General features: G+C 41.5%; 3 protein-coding genes across 9 annotated transcripts; all 3 read right to left on the reverse strand.

Moving 5' to 3' along the window:
- Positions 1-238: 238 nt before the first annotated feature.
- srp68 (signal recognition particle 68) lies at positions 239-7,508 on the reverse strand. Its single transcript, XM_077718048.1, has 16 exons — positions 7,352-7,508; positions 6,916-6,982; positions 6,572-6,685; positions 6,254-6,449; positions 6,017-6,099; positions 5,588-5,697; positions 5,437-5,516; positions 5,220-5,360; positions 3,454-3,552; positions 3,275-3,339; positions 3,029-3,182; positions 2,723-2,817; positions 2,515-2,644; positions 2,362-2,437; positions 2,226-2,278; positions 239-1,941 (listed from the first exon to the last, which is right to left on the reverse strand). Exons 1-16 carry the CDS (start codon positions 7,437-7,439, stop codon positions 1,714-1,716), a joined length of 1,779 nt encoding a protein of 592 aa, XP_077574174.1. The 5' UTR covers positions 7,440-7,508; the 3' UTR covers positions 239-1,713.
- A 494-nt stretch (positions 7,509-8,002) lies between these two features.
- On the reverse strand, positions 8,003-10,766 carry polg2 (polymerase (DNA directed), gamma 2, accessory subunit). 7 transcript variants are annotated; one of them, XM_077718056.1, is made up of 10 exons: positions 10,651-10,766; positions 10,112-10,223; positions 9,985-10,018; positions 9,810-9,918; positions 9,428-9,533; positions 9,178-9,363; positions 8,948-9,085; positions 8,785-8,865; positions 8,598-8,698; positions 8,003-8,277 (listed from the first exon to the last, which is right to left on the reverse strand). In XM_077718056.1, the coding sequence occupies exons 2-10, from the start codon at positions 10,163-10,165 to the stop codon at positions 8,112-8,114; spliced, it is 975 nt and encodes a 324-aa protein (XP_077574182.1). In that variant the 5' UTR covers positions 10,166-10,223; positions 10,651-10,766; the 3' UTR covers positions 8,003-8,111. The 7 variants fall into 7 exon arrangements, with proteins under 7 accessions (XP_077574182.1, XP_077574179.1, XP_077574181.1 ...); XM_077718053.1 differs by having other exon boundaries at positions 9,985-10,038; XM_077718055.1 differs by having other exon boundaries at positions 9,985-10,038; positions 10,499-10,696.
- Positions 10,767-10,962: 196 nt separating this feature from the next.
- On the reverse strand, positions 10,963-16,587 carry LOC144197585 (putative ATP-dependent RNA helicase DDX5). Its single transcript, XM_077718047.1, has 13 exons — positions 16,419-16,587; positions 15,764-15,944; positions 15,593-15,689; positions 15,347-15,480; positions 14,997-15,062; positions 14,670-14,811; positions 14,423-14,583; positions 14,162-14,334; positions 13,978-14,088; positions 13,669-13,730; positions 13,413-13,472; positions 11,833-12,054; positions 10,963-11,741 (listed from the first exon to the last, which is right to left on the reverse strand). The coding sequence occupies exons 1-13, from the start codon at positions 16,457-16,459 to the stop codon at positions 11,302-11,304; spliced, it is 1,890 nt and encodes a 629-aa protein (XP_077574173.1). The 5' UTR covers positions 16,460-16,587; the 3' UTR covers positions 10,963-11,301.
- Between the last annotated feature and the right edge of the window lie 63 nt (positions 16,588-16,650).

A 16,650-nucleotide genomic window follows, 5' to 3' on the forward strand; every position in this document is an offset into this window, starting at 1 on the left:
CAGTGAGTCTGATATGGTCAAAGAAAATATTTAAAAAACTGCAAATACAACTACATATTGCCAGAAAGCGACAAATGCACCTTTGTGGGTACTCTGGCTATGAAAATATAGATAAATCTGCATAAATCCACACCCAGCTGAGGCATTTCACACACTACGCACACCCATACGGCGTTTACGTAAATTTTTAAATGCACTTTAAAGTCACATTGACGTACTATAAATAACCACGAATGTAGTCGATGCAAATATATTTTAATTTAAATGTTTTTGCTCATTAATGACTCATTTGGACAAATAATTGTTTACAATGAAAGAAGGAAATGGCGAGTAGGCTGCCGCCGTTAATTGTCGCAAACAAATGACATTTTGAGGTTACAAAGGTCACGTTAAGCTAACTTGCGCAGTGGCAAAGGTGTATGTTGTCACAGAGCACAAGATGGCACCCTAAATTGATGCCATACAGGTTTTCCCTCTGATTAGATTTACTCTAATCATGGTTAAATTACAAATTGGAACACACAAGCAAAGAAAAAAAAAAACATTATAAACCGAGGACCCCCTGTATTGTGAATAGAATTGTTATTAATGTCAAATTGCTAACATAGAAACACTCTGAAGGCCTTGGAAACATTACTGTGCAACAGTTTGAGGAATAATTTGATGAACTGGCTTGTCTGGGGGGGAAGAAAAAAACAATTTGCTGTAAATAATGTTTAAACATTTTTGCCATAGTAATCTGCTATGAAAAAAAAGTTTTTCCCCCAAACAATTCCCCCTATTTTAATTTAGCTTTGCTTTTAAATTAGATTGGAGAAATCATTGTATTTGAAATTCAAACACATCACAATGATTGGGAGAAGCCAAACTATGCGTTTAAAAAGTGCAGTGAAAAGGGTCTAAAAAATTAAAATTAAAAATATTTTCTTGCACAGTAAATTATTTCCACAGCTAGTGAACATAATGATGATGGAGTTGTAATTATGATTATTAAAACATTTAAGACTATCCAACCTGGTCATCAGGTAGCAGACCCTGTATTGAATTAAAAAACAAAATATGAATTAACATGCAAAAATGTGGTCATTTATTTTCAATCCTTTCCTGGGATGCCACTGATGAAATGTCACTTGCTACAGTGTAAAATACAGAGTACATCTTATAAAGTACAAGTATTTCTTTTACCTTGCAAATCCGACATCTTCACTCAAGATTGCGCTTACATTTATCACCAGTTGTTTCTACAATGATTGGCAGTTGAGGAAAACTATAAAAATACAAGTAAAAATGTCAGGGGTTTTAGTCACTTTTGCTTGACAGAAAGTGACAAACACACCTTGCGTAAAAAGCCAATTGCAAACACTGACATAATTTGACCACTATCTTTTTGCCCCGCAGAATAAGCTTGATCATAAATTGGTCATCAATTCTATTTTTGGGGAGTTGCACCATCATGTGAACTCTTGGGAAAAGAGAAGGGCCAAAAACAAAACAAAAAACACACAAAAAAACTGATATTTGAGGTTCTAATAACTAGAAGGACTTTTGAAGTGTGCCATATGAAAATAATTCACTGGGGAAATGATTATGTATTAAGGTGTTTGGTAGGGGCATTCCTTTCATCAGCTTGTCTCGCATACAGGCACTGAAAGTAAGTAACCATTCAATGAAAGATGATTCTAACGAGTGACAACCTCTTTTCTCCTGTGTGTTTTAGCTGCCGAATCCAAAGATCCCCTTAATGTAGCCGGTCAGGCCGCCCTTGACCTTCTGCTCCACCTTGTCATCCAGGGGTGGGAAGGCCACGTGGTTAAGAGCCAGGTCAAAGAACAGAGGCTTGCACGGGATGGGCTGGAAGTCAGGCGGGAAGTGCACCAGATTGGGATGCTTCCCCACCAGGGACGGGTCGAGGTGGAATGTTTCCAAGCGGTCGCACAGAGGCTAAAGAAATGACGAGGACAATGTTAACTTAAACCCCAATCTACTTAGCGTGAAAGTAAATCTTGATTTTGACCAGCTATGAGTTGTCGACCAAATGCCCTCCACTGAGAGACATAATGTTGCTTATTAGCATGGCTAACATGACTTAAATCACAAAACAATAAATGTCGTAATGCATCAGTTCCGGGTGCTTTTTCTAGCTTCTGATTATTAGCTGAATGGCATAAATTTTTTCGGGAAAAATATCTGCAGACGAAGATTGCATTCGAGTTGTTTTCGCTTACTCTATTGTCTTTGACGGGCTCAGGAGTGACAACGTCCACGGTCTCGCCAGTGTCTGAAAGAAACAAAAAGATGCTTGGATTTTCTCCAAAAAATGTATACAGAAAAAAAGTCTCAATCATGAAATGGAATTTTCACCTAAAATGGCAGCTGCTTGAAGGGAGTATTTTTCTGCATTGACTTTGGCAATGAGCTCCTGAACGTCAGGGAGATCCTGTCCATATCACAGACAACTTTAATACAACATCAACGCTCCATTATTGTGGAGGATTGAGTAAAGTGTATCCTAACCTTAAGGCTATTGTTCAAGCTCTTGGCCTTAGATTGCACGTCTTTGGCATACTTCAGCACCCTCTCATAGAGCACCAGAGCCTCACTCCACTTCTTCACCAGGACATAAGACTGGGCAATATAAAAACACCTACAAGGAAAAGCGGACATTGGGTAAATTTCAAAAAGGCATATGAAGTATTCCTCGCATGTACAGACAGCAGCTGACCTGTAGGCTTTGTAGGCCAGTGTTTTAAGGGACACCTCTTTCAGGAAGGTGCGGTCGTCCTCCAGGCCTGGTAGGGAGGAGAGTTCAGCCAAACTCTGTAGGAACAGAAAAGTGTGTTATAGGTCAGGGTTTTAGGCAGTACTTTATAGGCCTGGCGGGCCAAGAGCTCAAACAGTTCCACAAAGGAACATAAAAATCGTATATAGCTCCAAACCAAATAATTTTTAACATTTTTATTTTTCTTCTCCCCCACCACTAGGCTAGATTGCTGGGAGAGTTTGTGCAAGTGCATGTTCAGATTCTTGCCTGCAGAATGATGTCATACAGGCGGATCAGGTCCTGGGGTCGGGGGCCCCTCTTGTTCTCATCTCCTTCAGGTTCCTTCAACTTAGCCTCCAGCGTGTGCGCCATGCTCTCGTTCCTCTTGACTAGTGTGCACAGCTTGATGTAACTCAGGTAGCTAGGTGGAAAGGTGGATCTGAATATTTCACTAGAACAGTGGTTGTGTAATAGCCAGATCACAAAATGAAGACAAAAATAAATGAAAATGACCTGTGCAGGAACTGCATGTTGGACACTTTGCAATTCTCCCCATCAGAGCTCCTCTCTCGCTGTTTCTAAAAAAAACCAAGCAATATGGGAATATGAAAATGTCAATTGAAAGCGACATCAAATGGGAAAGGTGGGGGGGGGGGGGGGGGGGACAAATTGTAGGGTTATCATGATCTTACCCCCTCTGTCTTGAGCTCCTCTCGCACCGCTAGGATGGTGTCGCGACACTCGGCCAGCAGGGTCTCATACAGATGCTCTTTGGTGTCTTCATTGACTGCCTTCTCAAGAAAAAAACAGCATATTAGATTACAGACAAACCTGAATCCAGTGCTCCAAAATTCCATCCTCCACAGTTGTTTTTTTTAACTTACCTCATTTTAGGTTTTTAAATATTTGTTATATACTAATAATTATTATTGTACGTTTTTAAAAAACTGACCAATGGCAGCCAATGGGTGCTCTACAAAATGTCTACACAGATCTAAATTTGATGACATCTCACAAACCGAACACACAAAAAAAAAATCCAGTTTAAATGCCTTCACACAGAGATGGAATTTGCGACATGAACATTCCGACAGATGGAACGCTGTAGTGTTGCCTAACACATGAAACACTTGCAATCACTTTCCGCCTGATTAAAGTTACAAGCTCATCCAAGTCAATCACAAAACCACACCAAGGCATCTTAGATGTTTAAAAATGAGAGTTGAAGCAAGAATGTATGGACGGTGATCAAGTGAGGAGGTGCTTGATAATGAGGGAAAAGTATCTAGGCCAGCAGGCTTCTGATTCATTTTTGGACTTAACTTACATGAGACTTGTACAGAACAGGTTGCCATTGAAAGCACTTTTTTGTGATTTTTACAGGATAGCTCCTGCATAAGGGATTTTTACTGAGCTGTACCTCAGGGGTGATGATGGTATTTTAAGTCCGGGACTTGCATACCAACAACTAGGCTACGCCTAGCTTAACCTGCTCTACCTGTTTTACATTCTTTGTGGTTCAGCAGGAGGGCTGCAGGCATAATGCAGACTGATGAGGGGAGGGAGACATTTCACAATGGCATTACACTGCAGGAAGCACATGCAAGCCGATGATATAAGTAGGTGTGAACCAAAAAAAAAAGTACATCTTGATTTACAGATAAATTGCGATAAAGTTATATCATTATTACTGACCCAATTCATATTTATAATGAAACAAATTGGGAGCGGCATGGTGACCACACCGTTCTGGAATGTTCGCTTCGGGCTTGTGTGGGTTTTATCTGGGTACTACGGTACCTTTTTTCAATAACTGGGAGCCGATGGCCTTTCCAAATGGCCAAAAACAGTTTTGCGACCAGTGCATACCCCAACATGCCTCATTATAGATCTGCAGTCTTCCAAAACACCCTAAAAAATAAACACGGACATCTAGAGGTATAGCTATGCCATGATAGATATCTGAATGACAACATATGGCATGTAGATTTGCAATAATAATAGTGTAGATCATTTGCAATAATGACAATAGTATGTTTATTATCATATAGCACTATGTTTTTGGTGCGACCTGGAGTCTGATCATAGTGCTTAGTAAAGTAAATGATAATACCGTTGTGTCTACAAGGAGACCAAGTGGGTGCAGTCATGCATTTCTCTGTGCACTAATATGTACAGAATGTAGTTGTATGAAGAATAGGGCTTTTTGCCAGAGGGTGTGATAGGAGTGCCCACAAAATGTGCATGACAAAGGCCACAGGAATGACTGTCTCTTTAAATCCGAGGGACAAAGGAAGGAGAACGATGCCACCCTTTAAGTGTTAAGGGAACAGCAGTCACTTTTAAACAGGTGAGAATTACCCAGAAAACAGAAACTTTTGCCTTTTCAATGGAGCGAAAGAAAACGTGTCTGTGGTGAAGAATGTCTTAAGACTTTACAAAAGGATTTGGGACTGACCTGAGCAATGGCGGCCTCGTTGTCAGCGAGACCCAAGAGGAAAACGCGGGCCTTGTCAATTTTAACGGGGACACTTCTCCCACGCCACTCCACTTCACTCATGGTAGCCGCTTGCTTGGTTCTTGCTTGAGTGATGAGGCTCTGAAAATAAGAAAAAATGAGCAATGAGATTTGGAAGCAATGGCTCTTTCGTTAGGAGCAACATTGATGTTTTTACCTCTAGTTTCTCTGCCATCATGCCTCCACCGCCTCCTGTCAGTCTCATTTGCATCAAGTCATTGATGGCATTCTGGTCACCTTTTGGACAGGAAAAAAAGTGTGAGTGAAGGAGAAAAATAAAATAATATATATATGTATGACCTGTTTACCTATATTGTAAGCACAATATCGAATGTTAGGCGATATCTCATCCACACGCTGGCGATAAAGCACTTCCAGCTCCTCAGTGAATGCACTTGCCAGCTTCTCATAGATGGTCCTGAAATATAAAGAGATTTTTTTATCTTCTTTTAGAATCATGAAATGTAAATATCCTTCTGACTACCAGTAGTCCACATTTTCCTCTGTAGAGGACATTTTTAAACCTAAATATCTCCCACCCAGGGCATCCAATCATATTTGTGCTCTATAGAGGACATTCAGAGCTTTCCAATGTTTTTTTGCAGTGTTCCAATTACTTCACATAGATTGGGGAATTTCAAAATAAATGTGATTGGACACCATTTTTTTTTCATTGGAGTCAGGAGGATATAAAACAATTGAAAGGTCAGTTAAAAAGAATTTGAAGTAGGCCTCACTTGCACTTGTTGAAGGCCTCCATAGCACGCTTCCACTCCTGCAGTTCAAACTCTACCATTCCAGTTAGGTATGAGGTGTAAGCCTTTCAATTTATAACATAAAACAACATCATTGACCAATACTGCTCTCTGCTGTCGACTTAAATTTATGTCAGAACAAAATCCCCAATACATTTTGTCATTGCCGTTTTCCTTAAGGTCTTCAAATAAGAATTTTGCTATAAAAAAGGATCATACCTGCGCTTCCAGTTTAGTCTTGGCATCAACCGAGGGGCTCTCACACAGCTTCTCCAGCTTCTCACTGTGTTTGGCGGCTTTACGGAGCCGGGCCAGAAGGTGAAAACGTTTACGCGGCTCCGTGTTTGCCTCCTGCTTCAGTTGCATGGCGTAACTCCATGCACGCTCCGCTTCCATCAAAACCAGTAGCAAGTACCTAAATTGGAAGAACACATTACATAGTCATAACCAATTCATGATGTAATTTCATTCATCCATCACTCCCAAATATGACATGACCAATACTTATCCATGAACATTATAATTAATTTTAACTACCTGTTGTCTGAAAGCATTTCTGGGGTTATTTTCTTCCCAACAAATTTATGCCGGTTGCCCATCTTGAATCCAAGAGTCTTGCGTAGACGACGCAGTCTACGGGAACAGTAACCCCTGCAAAAGATCAGGTCAAGTAAATATGTATAACAGGTTCCAGACAATTTAATTTACCATTTTACAAATTTGACATTAACAGATATCCAATACATTTTAATTGGGAGATCTGGCAGTCAATGAAAAGCCCTTCCAGTTTAAATGGATTGAACGCCCATTGCCGTCAAGGGTAGACATAGGATTAATCTCATTGGAATAATTCCCATTTTCCAGAAACATCTTGCACCAACCTGTATCTTTGGTAGTCTCCATGTCTCAATCCATGCAGCTGTTGGGACTCTTTTATGATTTGCAGGACTTTGATTCACAGTTAAGGAACCGTATCTTACCAAAACATGAGTATTTAATGTTTTTAAACACGCCATGTGCACTGAACATTTGTACAATATTAGAGCATCGTTTGGTTCCCCTGAACAAAATACTAAGTGTAAACTAGGCAATGATCAGACTGACACACGCAATCCTTTTTACGCATATAAAACGTCCTCAACAACTTTAAATGAAGTTTGATAAAGAAGTTTACATATTACAATTGACAGCCTGCTCCGGTGTGACACGTAGCCTAAGCTAGTCTCCGACTCATGTAGCTAAGATGCTAACGTTAGCGCAGAAGCATGAAACACCATCTAAAATACGCACTACACAGACAGCACAATAAAAAGATACTCTCAAGTCCGATTCCACCGCCCGGTGAATTTTCCTTATTTCCCACCAGGGAAGAATCTTTTGATTCGTTTTGCTTCAATGTGGCCATTTCCGAAAGCTAGCAAAAAACAGCGTAGCCACAGACTAGAGTAGTCCAAGCACGCGCAACGACCCAGTGGACCAATGGCGCAGCGGGGAGGGGCAATTGGTGTCTGGGAAAGTCTCGCGAGAAGGACCTAAATTCTGCCCACACGTTATTTTGTTGTTGGCCCCAAATGATTACTGAATATGGCTTGGGCTGCCTGGCAGCTGGGACAGGTTCCAGCACCCCCGTGACCCCAATGAGGATGGGGTACAACAGATTGAACTCAATGTAGGAAACTATGCCTAATTGCAGTAGCACTTTGTTTTACAAAAGCAAATGTACACAGCCTGAAGAATTCAAAGTGATGAATTGGTGAATTCCTGTCACTTTTATCTTTTGGAAAAAAAAATTTCAGTAATTTCTACAATTGAGAAAGAACCCCAATCTGTTCATACAATACGTTGTCCAATGCATTAATCAATCACTAGTCCTAACCAATGCAATATTGAAGTTAATCTGTAATTAAATTGAAACTGTGAAACAAAACAATACGTTGGAAAGTGACACATCTAAAAGGACAAGTTTTGAAAAACAGGCTTGCTCTTGCCATCTTTATTTAATGGCATCTTCACCATATACATTACTGTTCTGGCAAAGTGTAGGCAATGGTTTGGTAGCAAAATTGATACAGATTATTTACATCTTGTCTGCCGCTGAAATATATCTGCCAAAGAAGTTGTTGAGTTCTGAGATGTGCATGGTTTCCTTGATGGTTGTGTCTCGACTGCGCACCTGCACAAGGCCGCTCTCCAGCGTGTTCTCACTAACCACCACGTTGAAAAGTATGCCCATTTCATCATACCTGTAATGCATGAAACACAAATAAATAGTCTTTTGTACTCTTCAGTAAAACATAATAGACTAGAGGGAACAAAACATTTAGGGTTAATGGGCCTTTGAGTAAAATTCCATGAAATAAAATAAGACACTCGTTAAGTGATACATTGATCTTGGACACTTCAAACATGCTCAGCAAATACAATCAATAAAAAGAATAATGATGATAACAACATTGTATTTACTCATTTTTAAATCATGATATTATCTTTCTCTCATAACGCCTACCCTTAGTTGAAGCAAATTTACGATTTGTGCAAAAATTCCACTAGAAAGCCTGCTTACTTAGAGTTGAGCTGCTCCAATGTGCTGGCTGATGTATCAAGATATCCAGACCAAGCAGATATTTTGGCCTCCTTCAACTCCTGCAGGAGGCCTTCACAAACCTAACATCCATAAACTCATTGAACATTATCCAACATAAATCACTCTACAAGTGTACAGTAATGAATATCTCAAGTGTTTATCTAACCTGCCTGAGCTCCGTGGTGGCTCCCCTGCCAATACCCAGAGCCACTTTGACTGGAGCCAATAATGGATGCAATTTCAGAACCTAGAATATGTGATACGTTGAAATAACACATGCAAAGTTCAAATCTCTTCAACATAATGACACATTTTATAAATGACGTTACCTTTCTCTGCTGTAGCTTCTGTTTGGCCGCTTCTCTATTGTGCAACAGCAGTGAATTGAACAGAAATGCCAACAAACCACGATCAATATTCCCAGTTATTGAAAGTACGTGAGGAATTGACTTGCGCCCGTCTCGGCTCTATAAGACAATAAAAGCAAATGATTAGCTTGATCGAGGATGGTTATAACAACACATCTCTTGTTTGAGTGGAAAGATTATTGAGGACCGACCAAGAGTTTGGAACGAAATCCTTTATACATCTGTAACAGCTCTCCATCTCCACGGTTCAACAAGATTTCCAAGGGTTCCTGACCCCAGGGGAACTTGTACAGGATCTTCACACCACGTGACACTGACCCCTCGAGTTCATCTTGAGGGAGGTCAATACTGCTAAAGTCTGATGGAGCGAGGGCAAACTAGCCAACACAAAATTGATTAGACAGAGACATTTATGGTGACTATCAAAAGTACAGGACTTACCTTTCTCCACCACCTTAGTCGTTGTCGAACCCAGTGGTCCAACCACTGTGAAGAGGTACGAGGAGAGCAGAACCAGATGAGTGATGCCTGTGTGACTTCTTCTGGGCTGACAAAAAAGTCACTTTGGAATTTGATCAGCACTCTTAACCTCCGAGCCAAATTCTTGCAAGGCATGCATTTTTATTTTGATGTAGTTTCAGAGAAAAATGATCTCCACTAAATAAGTGGACGCCAGGGCCCTGTAGTCCAAAATTTAACATTGTAGTCTTGTGAAGACCAAATATGTGATGTCCACACAAAGTAAACAAAGCCACTTTAGAAATGTGATTAGAGAGGTAATAAAAATGCAAGAAGACACAATGTTTGAGAGTCAAAGACTCACCATCCAGAGCCATCTTCTGAAAGTTGGAAACATCTTCCCGTCTCTGCCATCCCAAATGGAAGTTTCTTGTTTACTAACTCAAACAAGGGGATGAACTGCTCCACAGCTCCTTAGAAAATAATCAGGAATCACATACACAACAAAAACAACAGTACCAGTAAAATTGGACGCATACCTTGAATGAGGTTGCTTCTCAACTTAGGGGATCTCTGCAGAAACATGTGGGGATCTAACATCCGGACATCTTTAGGTTGTTGGAGCCTCGGGTGACCCCACCGCCCCCCATCCGCATCAGGACTCACGTTGCTGCTGATCGACGTTTTGATCCCGAACACTTGCTCTTTGGATCCAGTCATCGAACTCCACCATTGGCGCAGCACATTCTCCCTTAGCTGGGTGCCCAGTGGGCCATAGCTGCAAAAGACCCCACGCTTAAAGAGTTCTACATTGGCATGTCCAGGTGAAATGAAGTGCCTGTCCACAAAGAGTTGCAATAAAATCCTGCTCTGATCCAAATCAGTTGATGGACCGCAGCATCTTCTGGTTTGGTGCCCAACACGTGAGGACCATCCAAAGGCAAAACTTGAGTTAACATTTCTTACAAAGTGGCTGAACATGGTGAGCAACAATGCCAAATACTTCAGCCTTGTTTATGCAAAAGAAGAACATATTCCCGATCAATTACATACCTAAACGAGCACTTGAACTTAAATAAATCAGTTTAAAACGCTTGTGGATGAAGTAAATGTTTAAAAAAAACACTTCTTTAGCATCCTCAGCCAGATAGATTATCCTTTTGAAAAATGTAAAGATATTTTTTTTAAAAATTAAAAAGTCATACCAAGAGTGAAAAGCACCGTGTTGTCATTTAAATTCGGCGACTTTTAAACCGGAATAAATCTTTGACCTTATTTTTGTGTGCGTACCTATACCAGAGCGCCACCTAAAGGAATGAACTTTGTTTTTTGGATAGAGACACATGTCTGGACTATTTTGTAGTTTAAAATATTAAACACATTGTATTTGTTTCGTATTAAAAATGGTTTGATCAACTGAAACCTTTTGTGTAATGTAAAAAATATATATATATACTTTTTCTATAAGACACTATGTAGTATAACTATATACTGTCTTCCCCTAGAAAAGACAAGTCTCCCTTTTTATTATCTTTATTGAAAAAAAAGGGACATGTGTTCCATTTAAATATTGATTACCATACTTACACGATTTCAATACAACGCATTACCCAGTTATTAAACTAAGGAATGTAACACAAAAACAACCAAGGAAAAGTACAGCACACCATCGTGGCACTGTACGGGAAGTTCATGTATTACCAAAATAATTGCAAAACCTGCTGTAAGCAAGAACAGAGTTAAACAGAAGAATATTTTCGAACAACATCAAATATAAACAATGTGTCACTCATTGTTGACTAATCAAAAAAAGAAAGGAAGGAAAAACAAGTGCATTCAATTAAGTGAGTAGCAAGCTACTGGGCATAGGGTGGCGGAATGGAGTAGGGCGCCATTGGGGGCGGGGCAGGTGGCTGTTGAGCATGTGGCGGCTGAGAGGCGTAAGGGAACGGGTGGTTCATGCCATTCTGGGAAGGCCTTTGCATGCCCCCAAATTGAGAGGGGCCCTGGAAACTTTGGTTCCCAAAGGCCCCCGACTGATTGGACGGACCACCAAAGTTACCCTGACCATTGCTGTAATTGTTGCCATAGCCGCCGCCTGAGTTACCACCGCCATTGCCACCGTATCCACCACCATTTGGCACCTTGCCTCCATACCCACCACCTCTTGGCCCATTTCCAAACCCTCTGTCGTTCTCCCTGTAGCCTCCGGCGGCGAAATTGTCACGCCGTACACCTCCAGAATACCTATCTCGGCGGTCGTCTTTATAGCCACCTCGTCCACCTCTTCCACGACCTGTTTTTTTGAAGAGAAACCAAAAACAAGCAGACATTCATCACAAACAATGCATGACTTGACTGGATAGTCCCCAAAATGCAGTTCTTACCTCCTCGGTCTTCTGCCATTTGGATGAGTTTAGGGTTAATGGCCTGGTTGGCCTCCCGCAGCACTGAGATGAGATCATTAGCCTGTTTCATGTTGTTGGGGGTGAAGAAAGTGTAGGCTGTGCCCGTTTTTTGACTCCGGGCTGTGCGTCCAATGCGGTGGATATAATCCTCGGAGGAGTTAGGGTAGTCATAATTGATGACAAATTTCACATCCTCCACATCTGTGAAAGTGTTGCAGTGTGGCAAAACGAAATATGGAAGGCCAAACGGGGATTTTGCACACCACAACAGCCAGACCAAAGCAAACAGTTAGCAACCGTGAAGGCTGGGGAGGAAGGTGCTGGTTAGGCTGTCGAGGAAACCAGTTAAAAACAGCAGCATTTGAAATTTACTCCATGGGAAAACTACTGTGGGAAGAGAGAAACGATGCACACTCCATTTGCTTACCATAGTCCGAATGATCCCAAAAAAAAGGAGGAAAAACAGAAGACAATTGCTCCCCACTTTGTTACCAAGGGAGAATGCAAATGGTTTAAGGCTTACCACATAAGGAGTATGCATTCACTAGTCCTTTCCCAATGCAGCCAAATCCCCTACATGTTGTCAAGTGACATTCAGGAGCTTCTTCTACGCAGTTTGGGCCGGGATATGCACTGGGGGCTCCTCATATGCCAATATTGGGACCATTCAGTGGTACTTTTTTGTGTTTTTCTCCAGTACATCCTCAAAAAAGCCACACTGCGCGCCTCGCCAAGAACAGCAATTCAATTGACCGGGGCCCCTTGACAACTTTGACTCTTGAGGGGCTCCCCCGGCCAAAAGCAATTCCCACTTCATCAGTGTCATCAAGGCAAGAGGTCTCAAGAAGCCATCGTTCACTTGAGAAAATGTCTGTCATTGGCAGGTCTCGACATGACTATGAAATAACAGGCGAGGGAGGAACTTTGGTTTAAGCTGTCTCTCACTCTTTCTCCTCACTAACCCCCTAAGCACATGTGCCAGGTCATTAATTTGCAGAGACTAATACAAGTTCTCAAAACTGCTCTCTCCATTTTGAAGGAATCCAGCACTTTCACGGGAACAGGAGGCGACGGAAAGCTTCGACGAGCACCCGACCCGCCTTACGCCGGCCGAGACAATCTCCGAGCGGTAGCAATCGTTCCAAATCTAGCAGTACTGCACGGCGCTCTCCGACACGACGTCACGCGGCAACCGTTTTTTCGTAGGGCGGCTATGTTTTGCGTCGGAAACAGCTGGATGGCAGTTGTCGGGCGAAATCCACGGACAGAGAACAGACGTGACGAAGGCTTAGCCACAGAGCCTTTTGAACAAAAATCACTGGCACACAAGAGCTTTCACCTCTCTAGGCCCACTGGGTGGCAAGCCAGTTGAGCACTTCCAATATGTCATCCTTCTCCCTCTCCAGGCCTGGGACTGTCATGCCTAGTGCCTGCCACAAAGACTCCACCTTAAGGTGAGAAAAACTCAGAAAATGCATAGAGAAGTTAAAGAAAGCAAAAAGACTTTCTTTAAATTACGTGTGAACGCGGGTAACGTTGTTGCTTGGTGGCAAACTGACCTAAGCCACGGGAAGCCACGTCCGTGGCGATGAGGATCGGGGCTTTGCCGTATCGGAATTCTAAAAGGAGAGAGGAGAAGTGGCATTCAATTAGGGGAACATTACAAGTATATACAGTAAACCCTGGAATATCACGGGTACTATTGTTTCTCTTTTAGGGTGATTTGTTACCAGCTTTTGATCAAAATGGTGCTAAGGATTTACCAATTAATGGAAAATTAGCATTAAAAGAGCTCAAGTCATTCTTGCTTCTCACCATTTAGGACCCAGTCTCTCTCCTGCTGACTCTTATCTCCATGAATTCCCATTGCTGGCCACCTGTACGAAAAAGAGTCAGAATAAAACACAGTTGAATCCCTGCACACCTATGTAAGCAATGCAAATGACAGGGGAAATCTGAATTTTAAACTAACAATGTGATTAAATTGAAAGAAAATCATCATAATTGGGACCTGCTGTATATGTTCGGTGTTGTTTTTGCTGTTATTTTTTTCGGGGGAAATAGTACATGACAAAAACAATTCTTATCTAATTAAACACAGAGTAATACATTATCCCACTTTACCCATCTCTCCTCATCCTTCTGGTAATTTCGTCGCAGCGCCTTTTGGTCTCCACAAAAATAATTGTCTTGTTTTCCTTTTCACTCATGATCTCCTCCAGCAAGCGAAGCAGTCTAGAAACAAGAAATGTGGCTCTTTAGCTAAAAACTATCTTCAACTTTCATCTCCAGATGCCTTGTTACTTACTTGTCTTCCTTCTCCATGTCATTGCAAACATCGACAATCTGCAAGATGTTGTGATTGGCGCTGAGCTGAAGCGCTCCAATGTTAATCTGCACATAGTCTTTCAGAAAGTCCTCAGCAAGCTGCCGTACTTCTTTGGGCCAGGTGGCGCTCCACATCAGGGTCTGGCGATCTGGCTGGTAAGACAACAGAAAAAAAGCACAACCCACCAAATGTAAATAGTTATCATTTAACAACGGAATAAATTTCCAAAAAGGTTCTTACCCTTATTTGGTCTACAATTTTGCGAATCTGTGGTTCGAAACCCATATCGAGCATGCGGTCAGCTTCGTCAAGCACGAGGTAGGTACAACGCGTCAAGTTGGTTTTCCCACACTCCAGAAAGTCAATGAGACGACCCGGGGTAGCAATACAAATCTCAACTCCTAGAACAAAATGAAAAATAGGGCTTCTTGCAAACTGTTCTCCTTTCTAGAAATGCCTTCAGACCTAAAGAACTCAAGTAACATACCTCTCTCGAGATCCCGGATTTGAGGTCCTTTGGGTGCGCCCCCATAAATGCATGTTGACTTAAGATGGGAGGCCCTGCCGTATTCAGCAGCAACTTGTTGCACCTGCTGAGCCAGCTCACGTGTAGGCGCCAAAACCAAGCACTGCAAAAAACAGAAGTCTAAAAATGTGCATTCACCAATGCAGTTGCTCTAAAAATAACATGGTCATCATATAAACAAAAATGGCGAAATTGGAATATATCATTGATGGGCTAAATATGAATAGCTGCTTTTGAACCAAAAAATACAATACAAATATTCAGTAACTTTTGGCATGTTTTACTCACGATAGGTCCGTCCCCTTGTTCCAGGAAGGGTTGATGTTGGATGTGCACAATAGCAGGCAGAAGGTACTGAAAAATAAAGCAGATGCACCCATTTTAGCAACATGATTGATTCTCAATAGAGACACTTGTTTTAAAAATCACTAATTCAGACTTATCCCTTAACACAAGTTTAAGAGAGCTTACTTTGTGTGTGTAAAACCACCCGACGCTAGAGTATTGTAATGTACCAAGGAAGGCCATTTACACTTTTGTTGCTGCTTTCTTAAGATTTGTTTTGATCATAACACGGCGACGCATTCCAGAACAATAGAGCTAAAAACAAACAGGTTCTCCAATGTTTGATTACTTACTGCAATAGTCTTCCCTGAACCAGTTTGAGCAATGCCAACCATGTCTTTGCCACTGAGCGCAACCGGCCACCCCTGTGCCTGAATAGGGGTTGGTTCAACCCAATTTTGTTTGGCGATCACATCCATAGCATAATCTGTGAAACAAAAAGGGCAGATTTAGAGGCTAAGTTTTCTATTTGGTATTCAATGTAAACCCTTTTAGTGAATATTTTAAGCGTTTTTGGGAAATAACTTTAATATACTCACTTGGAAATGACGCTTCGTGGAACCTTATAATTGGTTTGGGACAATCTCGGCTTTTAACTGTGATTTGTTTGTTTGCTCTGTACAGTTCAACTTCTTGCTGTAAACATAAAAAAAGTGCGAAGATATTAACATTACTCCATGACTTGAACAAGATCTACATGGAATGCTTACAATTGGTCTTCGAGTGACATCGGGGTGTTCTTGGTAAAAGTTCTTTTGAAACTTGGGAAGCGTATCAAGGTTCCAGTGGGGCTTTCGTAGCCTTTCACCAGGGTTGCCAAATTTTGGTGGGGGTGGTCCACCCCTGCCGCCTCCTCGACCACCTCCATATCGAGGAGGTCCTCCACCATATCTAATGAAGAACACACATCAAAACAACAGTTAGTATTAGGAAGAAAAGTGTCTCCGTCAGTAGTATGTGGGGGGTCTGCACCCCAGAAAATATTTTTTTATCTATTTCATGTATTCAAAACGTGTTAACAAAAATGAACTAATAATAGCCTGATGGACAAACTAAGCATTTCAGACAATTTAATGTGTTTTGGCGCAAGAGGCTGCTGCGTCATATATCCGTGTTAAGATTCGGCTGCCTTCTGTAGTATTTTTTTCCCCCAATTTCATGTACGTGTAGTTAAACAACCCCAACGACTTCAGTTTGTAATTACCTGACATGTATAGACATGCGTCCCGGTATGTTCATTTTAACACAGAAACGAACAAACACGGTCAGTGTTGTTTTCACCGTAGCGGGCGGCCTCTGACGTTGGCAGCCATTTGTAGAAGGAAGGTGATAGACAAAATAATAATAAAGCAGCGAGAAACTTACCCTCTATCTCGGCCACGGTCTCTGTCTGAAAATCCAGGCATTGTGTACCACAATAACGACGGTAGACGAATATAAAGTTACGCTAAAGATACCGAATTGGTAAACAATATTGACGGTGGTAGATGGGAAGATTCAGCGGAAGAGAAGGAAGTGACGATGGAAAAGCGGAATAGCTAAAAACGTCACGCATCGTATTATTGCGCGATGAGCAAGCGCCTCAGAAACATACTTT

Source organism: Stigmatopora nigra, chromosome 6 (assembly GCF_051989575.1).
Source record: "Stigmatopora nigra isolate UIUO_SnigA chromosome 6, RoL_Snig_1.1, whole genome shotgun sequence".
Classification (NCBI taxonomy): Eukaryota; Metazoa; Chordata; class Actinopteri; order Syngnathiformes; family Syngnathidae; genus Stigmatopora; species Stigmatopora nigra.

What these genes read in the sequence shown, in the direction of transcription:
- LOC144197585 (XM_077718047.1), bottom strand. Translation starts at nt 16,459, where the DNA reads ATGCCTGGATTTTCAGACAGAGACCGTGGCCGAGATAGAGG. An exon ending in CCACGAAGCGTCATTTCCAA is followed by an intron (nt 15,481 to 15,592) that starts GTGAGTATATTA and finishes TTTGTTTCACAG; the next exon opens with ATTATGCTATGGATGTGATC. An exon ending in AAATTGTAGACCAAATAAGG is followed by an intron (nt 14,335 to 14,422) that starts GTAAGAACCTTT and finishes TTGTCTTACCAG; the next exon opens with CCAGATCGCCAGACCCTGAT.
- polg2 (XM_077718051.1), bottom strand. Translation starts at nt 10,426, where the DNA reads ATGTTCAGCCACTTTGTAAGAAATGTTAACTCAAGTTTTGCCTTTGGA. An exon ending in GACTAAGGTGGTGGAGAAAG is followed by an intron (nt 9,364 to 9,427) that starts GTAAGTCCTGTA and finishes TGTGTTGGCTAG; the next exon opens with TTTGCCCTCGCTCCATCAGA. An exon ending in AGAAGCTACAGCAGAGAAAG is followed by an intron (nt 8,866 to 8,947) that starts GTAACGTCATTT and finishes CACATATTCTAG; the next exon opens with GTTCTGAAATTGCATCCATT.
- srp68 (XM_077718048.1), bottom strand. Translation starts at nt 7,439, where the DNA reads ATGGCCACATTGAAGCAAAACGAATCAAAAGATTCTTCCCTGGTGGGA. An exon ending in GAAATGCTTTCAGACAACAG is followed by an intron (nt 6,450 to 6,571) that starts GTAGTTAAAATT and finishes CTTCCAATTTAG; the next exon opens with GTACTTGCTACTGGTTTTGA. An exon ending in TCAAGCAGCTGCCATTTTAG is followed by an intron (nt 2,279 to 2,361) that starts GTGAAAATTCCA and finishes TGTTTCTTTCAG; the next exon opens with ACACTGGCGAGACCGTGGAC.